General features: G+C 31.9%; 1 protein-coding gene across 1 annotated transcript; it reads left to right on the forward strand.

Moving 5' to 3' along the window:
• The first annotated feature begins 3,469 nt into the window (after window positions 1–3,469).
• LOC136979508 (patched domain-containing protein 3-like) lies at window positions 3,470–9,878 on the forward strand. Its single transcript, XM_067275515.1, has 5 exons — window positions 3,470–3,978; window positions 4,577–4,746; window positions 4,896–5,057; window positions 5,347–5,415; window positions 8,278–9,878. Exons 1-5 carry the CDS (start codon window positions 3,470–3,472, stop codon window positions 9,876–9,878), a joined length of 2,511 nt encoding a protein of 836 aa, XP_067131616.1.
• Window positions 9,879–10,133: the final 255 nt, after the last annotated feature.

The following is a 10,133-nucleotide window of genomic DNA, read 5'->3' on the forward strand; positions in this document are numbered from 1 at the left end:
TAATTTTACTCGGATTTTTTTCGAGTAGCTTGTACCCCCGTCTTGTATTAGGTTTTCAATTATTTCTTCAATTTTAAATAATCTAATTTTGGCTTCCAATATTAAGTTTAAAAATTTATCTTTCAAAGTCTTTAGTACTTTTAAAATGTATGCATTTTATTGTATTCCGAGAATAATTTGTTTTTATTTTATTTAATTTTTTAATATTAAAAACGTTGTTTAACGATTTTTAAATAAAAATTCAGAAGCATCTGCGCAATATATTTTCTCAATAAAGTCAACAAAAATATCTTAAATTGTTGTAAAGTAATGTCGAGTTATTAATAAGTAATAACATTAATTTATAAGAATAAAATTTTCATATAAAATAGTGTATGAAAGCTTTCATATGTTGTAAATTTATTATAGAGTATTTTAAAAATTTTCGTTTTTTTAAAAGACATTTTAATATTCAATATGACTTAAGTTCAATGTATATAATAATAGAAACATTAGACACAACTACAAGTCCCTTCGTATATATTATTAAGGCCCTGCATTAAAAACATTATAAAAAGTTTATCACCTCTCTGGCTTACTCTATAACGCCGAAATTCCATAAACGACAGTCGCGTGCGTGATTGGAAGCGGTGGAAGCGCCGCTTCCACCTTCCAATGGCCTTCCCTTGTAGTTTCTAAAATATAAATGTTCATATTTTAACGTACTTTGACTTAATTAAAATTAATATTTTATTATAACTGCATTATGTATCTTATTACAAATTTCTATACTACATGTGAAAAAAAAGATAAGATTGCTATTGTATATTCGAATATCAGTGGCAGAATGGAAGCGCTTACGAGACATCTTTCACGGCGAGAATAACTGAATGGTGTAAAGCAGCCAGAGGGCATTAGCGCATGCGCTTTACAGAGCACCAACCTCAGCCAATTCAGCAGGTGGAAACTACACACTGATAACGCTTCCAACGATTCTATCCCTTAGCCACTGATAGGGAGCTATCTGACTAAGTGAATTGTTTAAGATTTAAAAAGTAAAGAATATTCAATGTTATTTTTATGTACGTTTTTTTTTGCAAAGTTATATTTAATTATAATTTTCTTTTAATTATACTGTAATTATATTGTCAGAAAATCTTTAGAATATTATCACTTTTAAATGTTAATAATTTTAATATTATGAAAAAAAATTTTTCCAAGCGTGTTTTAATTCTTTAATTTAAGTAAATTTTATGGGAAATTTTTTGATTTCTCCAAATTACGTAGTGAGTCGCAATATTTATATTCGTGTCCGGACTATATTGACAAGTAACTTTTAAACATAAAACATATTATAATTAATGTCGATCCGAGCAAAGACGTACTAAAAGAATTACATGATTTAATATCGTTAATTTTTACGGTACCATCTACTAGTGCGTCTGTTAAGCGCAGTTTTTCGACCACGAAGCGAATTCATACATTGGCCAGGAACACTCGGTCGGAGGAAAGATTGTGGTCGCTAGCGTTGCTTTCGAGCTTTATAAAAAAGCTCGAAAGCAACGCTATTTAAAAGCTCGAAAGAGCTTTTAAATACGTTGATGGAGTCGACGACCGGCGACTTTTATGATAAAGTAATTAACGACTTTGCGGAAAAAATCGCCGAATAGAATTAGTTTATAAAAAATTTTAAAAAAACAAGTTTTTCTATCATTGTTTGTATCGTATCAATTTGTATTATGTATGTATTATTTGTATTTCAAAACTAAAGTACATAAATTGTTTATTTTTGTCATTTCCAGTATTTGTTTAAAACTTTTATGGAAATGTCATGTACCGGACAGGTCTGACCCGTCACGAAAGACGCGAAAAACGGTTAATTTAGAGAAAAATTTATTAGTTTAAAAAAACAGGTAAAAGTAGTTTGTAGTCGGACACCCATTGTTTATATCAAACTGCCAGGCAGAAACCATAAATCGAGGAAGAAAGTCGTCCTATGATCGGTGGAAGATGGAATTCATCTTTGATTTTGACTTTTCTCGCGCTCCAGGTAAGAGTCTCGTTACGTTTAGTAACCAGGGACCAACCACTCGGGAAGCGTGATTGAGGGAGAACGACCAATCAAAATAGATGAAAGAAAGAACGGAGATTGATATAATCTCCGACAATCGAGGACACGTGGCACTCGATTAACGTTTCGAATAACCAAAACGCCGTGTATCAACGCACAAAAGAAAGAAAGAAAAAAAAAAACAGTTTCTCGTCTATTGTGCCAACCTGTAACCCGTGCCACTTCGGACTTAGACCGTGTCCCCGACGCCAACAGAAGTCTTCCCGTGCTCTACAGACTTGTCAACGCCACTGTCCCGAGGCCACCTTCGATCGACCATCAAAGAACCCCATCGACGCCCAGGATGTCCGAACGGCTGATTGTCTTAAAGCAAACTATTTTATACATATACTATGTTTATTTTATATTTCTTTTTCGTCGGTTTTTGTCAAGTACGTCTCTTCTGCCACCACGCACGTACAAATGGACCCTAGACTATCACTGACGCGCAATTAACTGATTGTCCCTGGAAGTCGGCTTCTTACAGAAACACAGCTTCCCTATCGTCAGATGTCACGGCACGCCACTGATAAACGATAATAGTCAATACTCTGCTGCTTGGTTTTAACTGTTTCAAACTTAAACATAGCTTACTACAGTTGCCCTACATACACCGAAACACGCTATTTTAACTTATATTACAGTACAGATTCAATAGTATAATTTTCGAATATGATAAATGAGGTTGATATTTAAATATTATACAACAACATAATCGACAGTTTAAACTTTAAACTTATGATAACATCTTATCTGAAGACATTTATATAACGATAGTAATATAATACACAAAACTGAGAAAACGCTACATAAATTTATTTGAATTCAACATTGATAGTAAAATGAATTAGGTAAGTGAACATTTTCACTTTATTTCGTATATCATTTTGTATATTATTCAATATATTATTTTGTAATACAAATTTCTCATAATTTGTACACTTTTTGCATTTGTAAAATTAAAAGTAATTTCTCATAAATAGATTTACTTGCGATAACATTAGAAACATCCATTTTAACTGTACTTTTAAGATAAACAGTTTAATTATTGTTAACGTTCATTATATTTCTCTTCAAAACTTTCTTGAGCGAAACATTAAATATTATTATTAAAATAACGAGGATAAAATTAGCATTTATATACTTCATATCGCCAAATTGAATACAAAATAATAGAATTTTCATTTATTTATGTAATTAAAAAATAAAAATCATTAACATTTCAAGAAATATTCTAAGAAAATGATGATTTCTTAATACCTTGTGTTATCTTTATTATGCATTAACTTTAAATGACCTCTGTACTGTCTTTACTCAACTAATTATTTATATTTTATTATAAATATTTATTTCAGAAGACGAATTTAATTAAGAATGAAAATGAAGCATAAAAACATATCGAAGAATGTATCTACTGCATTATCTCGTATTGGGTATCATATAGGATGCTATCCTCAACTATACGTGGCAGTACCGTTTATATTGTCACTTCTTTTATCAACGGGATTATTAAATATTTCATTACAAAGGGATACGGAATACCTTTATATTTCATCCAATGCAAGAAGCAGGATTGACAGAGCAGCTATTGAATCGATTTTTCCAACCAACACGTCACAATGCGATTACAGAAGAATATCAAGATTCGAAGCAGTTGCAGTGATAATTGTTACTCCTAAAAACAGAACTTCTGTATTCGAGGAATTGATAATTGAAGATGTCATCAAACTTGACGAAATTATAAAAAATGTCACTATACTTTGGAGTAACTCATTCCTACGTTACGAAGATTTATGTTGTAAAACGGAAAGGAATACATGCGTTGAAAATTTTCCTTTAAGTTTAAAAGGAAAGACAAATGATATCAAGAAGGGTATATACGAAATCAGGTAAGCCCTTAAAATATGTGACTATTTCAGTTATAATAAACTAAAGCCGATAAATATCGATTTCGCTGATGTAGGAATGATTTGCTTTATAGATATTTTCTCTATATTACAAATATGTTAATCAATTAAAAAACGCAATATTTATAATTAATTAATAAATATTATTTTAAAAATATTAGAGTTAACATCAGCTAAATCTTTCATTCTGTGAAAAATGAAATATATTTTTCTGTAATGTAGTTCACATCATTCACAATAAGCATGAGATTCTACTTACTACATGAAGAGCGACCCTCACAACTCTCTGAGCTGACAACATTGCATACCTTATGATATATATTATAATTATCAAAGAATATATTTCTTAGGGTCAATTATATATATGATATTATATGATAGGAGTAGTTCTATAAATGTAATTCTAATGCTTTAATACTGTACGACAGTATATGCAACTGTACGTATTAAACCTTATCGGTATACATTCATCAGAATAACTAAATAAATCGTATACTTTTAACTTGAATTCTAGGTTGATTAAGTTTACGAAACATCTTATACTTATTACATGTTTAATATTTTAATAAATTTATTACAGATATCCAACTGATATCTTGCGGGACACAATAATACTGTCTGCTTTTCAATTTGGAGGAGTGACATTAAATGAGAAGAGCTTGATTCGAGATTCCTATGCAATTAGATTGGGCTACGTAATGGATCGCACCACGAAAGAGAAGAAACAAATGGCACTGAAATGGGAAAAATGTGTTTAGAAACATTATCGAACATTAAATTAAACAATATTAAAATATCTAAAATGTTCAGTCACTCTACTAATAATGAAATTAACAGAGTTGGCGAAAGTGTTTTGCCTCTTATCTTCATTATTGCTCCAATTATGATGTTATTTTCAGCAGTTTCTTGCTTGTCAACTGACGCTGTCACTAGCAAACCTTGGTTGGGTATTGCCGGTTGCGTATCGCCTTTCTTAGCAACTGTTGCAGCATTCGGTCTATTGTGTTACTGCAAAATGGATTACTCGTCGTTGAATGTCGTGATCTTCTTCCTTGTTTCAGGTATGTCTCAATGAAGTTCGATATAAAAACTTAATCTGAGATATCGAATTTTTTTATTTCTAAATTTATGAATTCCTTACTTATTGCCGTATGTTTTCACATTGAGGTGATCGTAATTAAATTATTTTTGTCGAACGCTATTTAGTAAATCATTTAGCAGTCGAAATGCAATCAAATTTCGTGTTGCAATTTTAGGATATACAGTAAATATTACTGTAATTCATTAGTGCCAAAACCTGCCGCTATGACACTTTTGGTATAAGAATAAGAGTGGTTTTATTTGTTCAAGCAATTCATATTATACAGGAATATATAGATGCGGGAATTCTAATGGTGCAAGAATTGAAGGCAATGAACAGTGAGTTTAACTGCAAACTATAACAGCATTAAAAAAGTCTCTCATATTACTATGGTGTTGTCATTACAAGGTTTTAGATTTACAGAATAATTTAAAAATCACAATTCGTCATTGGCTCTTCGCCACAAAAGAAATCAAGTGCATTAAGATTGAATGAAGGAGGTCGCCAGGTGATGAAAAATACATAACTAATTAGTTTGTTATCGGTGAAACCTTATTGACTAAATTGTTGTATGTAGCGTAGGATATGCTCTCCATCTCTCACTGATTGACTGCATGTTAAAGCCTATATTTTTTCATTTTCCGTCTTATAGGCACTGAAATCGCCCATAAGAAGAAATGTGAAATTTCATAACAGTTATGGGTTTGAACAAAACTACAATAGAACAGCCGGAGTGTAATGGAAGGTGGCACAGATTGCGCATGAAACTCTCGTCCGAATGCAATCCTGAGTTATACAGAAAGATGAGTTGACACTTTAACTGTCTTGGTCATGGTATCGATAAATGTTTATATTTAATATTGTCTGAAATGACTAATGAATATTATGCAAAACGTTTCCATAGGATAAAACCGGCGACGTTCGACTACTCGAAGTGTATGACCTGGCTGAAAGTGTGTGCTAGTCCAACTAAACCGAAACTCGTGCTACTTACTAGCTAAGTTATTGGGTACTTAATAATATCATTATTCACTCATTTGTGTCCAAGTTCTTTACTTTGACACATTTTGGTGAGACACTGAAATACAGTAGTTTCGTTTTAGTTGGAAAAATACATTTAAACTATTCACCAACAATCAGGGTAACTTCTGTACAGCCTCTACCTCTGTGAAAAATCTCCACATTACACACTTCTGTCAAAATCACATGAACTAATCTATGAATTTCTTATGGGGCTTTGAAAGGCCCACCTATTTTTAATGCGAAGAAATAGCCAAAAATGTGAAAGATTTGCTGCAAGAATTCCGTACCACGGAAACAATTGATTAAGGGGTGATCTGTCTCTCCAAAATGTGGATTATTTACTGAAAGAATCAAATAATGTCGATTCCTAAGACATAAAAATACTTGAGCGTCCTGAAAAGAATTCACTAACGATTTATACGAAACATATCCTCTGTTGTTTTATGATGTAACTGAAAAACTGCGCTCGACAAACCCAGATAAACTGCAAATCTCATTTTTATTCTACCATCATTGTATCAATTCATAAATGAGAATATGTTTCATTTCGTGCATCGGTGGTTCACCCAGATGGGGAGGAATTGATTCTAGCACACTCCAAAGGAAAAGGAAAACAAATACTACAAAATTTTCCAAACACCTTTTCTTAATTAACATTCACTATACTGCTTATTGATTAGAGACCACATAAGGTGAGAATTTTATTGAATTCCCATCAAGAACTTTTTATCCGTGTAACTTGACTCTTCCAAAATTAAAATCTAAGTGCGCCACTGTTTAAGCATATGCATTATCTTACTGAAAGTTGCAGCCAAAGACATGTTTTATTAGACTTGAGAGAAAAAAATTTATTACATAGATTTAAAAGATGGTTTCTTGTGCTGGACTAAGTACACTTTTATAATAGTTATAAAATTATTATAATTATGTCTAATCAGTCTAATTTGCTAACATAAGATAACGTTCAAGGATACTCAGAATACTTCTTATCTCTGTTCCGTAACCAATTAGATTTTTGCTTAGCATTCTCCGTTACTGATCACAGCCCAGCTGAAAACCTAGTAGTTTCTAGGTTCCTGCCTGACTGTGTGTAATCTTTTAAGTTTATTCGCGTTTGACTTGTCATTGCTGTATCACTGTTTTATCACCAAATGGATGGAAAGCTTTTTCTAACCGGAGCGTTTTCTAACAAAAGTTATGCTACTCCTCACGAAAAAAATAAGTTTTCACTGCTGACCTTTAAATATTACATCCAGGTTAATGACTCCTTTTTACGGACAATTCGCGACAACTGTTTTTGGTTATAAGTTAGCTTTCTCATTTACCATTGATGCTCTCTGATGTTCTCTGAGTAAAGGACTCTCTTCAACAGAGCGTTTCTTGACCTTCACAGATGAAACGTTACATTCTATTCTGGCTCGGTATACCGTTAAATAGCATATTTCTTATAGGTTAATAACAAGAGATTAAACAGGAATTGCTCAATTACTAACAGCAATACGATAATCATTGATACAAAAGCTTGACATAACCACATTGACTACCATCCGAAAAAGCTTCTCTGGATTTATACGCCAGATAGGAAACACGGCGGATAGTACTTTGTCTATTTTAAGATACGCTACCTACAAAGATAAAGTCCTGCAACCTAGAAGAAACGCCGTTGCAGCCATGATGGGTGCAATCGTGCTTTTTGCAGGTTCGTTCAGCGTAAACTGAAACTGTTTATAACACAGTATCACACTAACGAAATAACTGACCTCACTCAACTGCTCAATACAATTTAATTGGCTGTCTAATAATACGTTTTCCACATCTTTACATTGCAAAATTATGCAAGTAAAAATATTGTAGAATATTTGATAGTAAAAGTATAATAAATCAAGCACTAATGAAAAATACTACACACAGTTTTATTGCTTAAAAACAATATTTACATTCTTGATATAACTGATAGATGTAGACAAAAAGATTGATATACATGTATGTTTTTTGTAAAAATATCTATAAACTTAAAATTATAAATTGGTACATTATTTGTCACAAAGAAAATTTCATTATTGCCCCAAAACTTTGCAAGGAAAGTTTTAACTGTCATAAATTTGGCCTGACGAACTTTTGAAAAGATTTGTATAACATCGATCAAAATTTTTATTAATTTTATATGTATTTTTTAGGTGTTGGGATAGACGATGCATTTATATTGATAGCTGCATGGAGAAGAACTGACGTCAACGCTTCTGTACCCGACAGAATGAAAGACGCTTATGCTGAAGCTGCAGTGTCCATCACGATTACGTCTCTGACCAATCTTCTTGCCTTTTGCATAGGATTTGTAACACCATACAAATGTATTCATATTTTTAGTGCATATTCGGCTCTAGCAATAGTCTTTGACTATATTTTTCAATTATTGTTTTTTGGTGGACTCATGACACTCGATGGATATATAGAGAAAATTGATCTACATTCTTTCTTTTGCTGGAGGACTGAACGCATTCATCGAAAACCTGAAAACGGGATACAAGTGATAACAAACCAGAATAATAAAGAAAATATTTGCATGGTATTTTTCAGTAATGCTTTTGGTGAAATACTTGGAAGACTAAATAGCAAATCTATTGTAATCATCATGTTTACACTTTATCTAACTGGTGCAATTTACTGTATGAAATTTATTCAAGAAGGAGAAGACATAAGTAAACTCTATTCTTACTCTTCTTATGCACGTGAATATATAAACCTTGAATACAGGTATTTTTCTAATTATAGTCATCAAGTACAAATTGTCGTTAACCAGACATTAGACTACTCAAACGTCACAATACAAAATGACGTAGAAGATCTTCTTCAAAGTTTCGAATCTGCTCCATTTATATCCGATTCCTCCGCCACAGAAAGTTGGCTGAGAGAATTTCTGGCATTTATTAAATCTCCAGTTGCAAAATTTTCGCTTTCTGGTTACAATCTGAGTGATTCTGAAGACTTTCTGAGTGCATTTCAAAATGTATTCTTAAAAGCAAAAGTAGCGAACAGGTTAAGAAACGACGTTATCTTTAATGAAGAAGGTGATAAAATTACTTCTTGCAGATTCATCGTGTCCAGTTTCGATGGAGAATCTCGAATTGACGAAAAGTTTTTCCTTGAAAATGTAAGAAAAATTGCCGATGACAGCAAACTTCCAGTTATTGCATACAATTTTAGATTTATATATGATGAACTTGGTGATAACATTCTGTCAAATTCTATAAAAGCTATCTCTTCTGCAGCCGCAATAGTGATTTTTGTATTTCTTTTATTTACAAGCAACATATTATTTCTTTTGTCTGTTGCCATTTCAATTCTTTCTATTCAGGTTGGTTTGATTGGATACATGTCTTTATGGAATGTATCAATCAATACCACCACATTAATAACGTTAGTCATGTGTACTGGGTTTTGTGTCGATTATACTGTTCATTCCGCTTACGCATTTATCAATTGCGAAATGAAAACACCGAACGAGAAAATCAAGAGTTGTTTATATGCTACTGGATATCCTGTAACTCAAGCTTGTATATCTACTTTGTTGAGTGTTTCGGTGTTATATTTTGGTCCATCAGAATCGTTCGTTGTTTTTTCTAAAATTATAACGTTAATGGTTATATTCGCGTTATTTCATAGTCTTGTTATATTGCCAGTAATACTCAGTCTATTCGATTTCATCTCTTCTAGTTTAAAAAATTCTAAAAGAATGATTAAACACAAAGAAAATGATCTACCTGAATCCAATCTTTAAATCACTAAAACACTTTATTCATTTGACTAATGCTGCGTTCTTAAATTTGTATCATTAAAAAACTTGAAATATTCGTTAGCAATACGTTCTGGAACCATCTGTTATGCAATATTACTTTAAGATAATTTGTATATTATTAATTATTATAAATAGGCAAAAGCGTTATTTTTGATATAGTGGTGAGTATTTTGTTAAAGTGTAAATCGCATTCGCAAGTAAAAGCTTGTAATTATACACTTGAATCACAGTCTTTTA

The sequence above is a fragment of the Centruroides vittatus genome, unplaced genomic scaffold (assembly GCF_030686945.1).
Source record: "Centruroides vittatus isolate TY-2023 unplaced genomic scaffold, ASM3068694v2 contig_628, whole genome shotgun sequence".
NCBI classification, from domain to species: domain Eukaryota; kingdom Metazoa; phylum Arthropoda; class Arachnida; order Scorpiones; family Buthidae; genus Centruroides; species Centruroides vittatus.

Excerpts from the sequence above, each read along its gene's own strand:
- LOC136979508 (XM_067275515.1), top strand. The coding sequence starts at position 3,470 with ATGAAGCATAAAAACATATCGAAGAATGTATCTACTGCATTATCTCGT. Across the intron at positions 4,747-4,895 it reads GGCACTGAAATGGGAAAAAT|CAGTTTCTTGCTTGTCAACT; the intron begins GTGTTTAGAAAC and ends TGTTATTTTCAG. Across the intron at positions 5,058-5,346 it reads GATCTTCTTCCTTGTTTCAG|CAATTCATATTATACAGGAA; the intron begins GTATGTCTCAAT and ends TATTTGTTCAAG.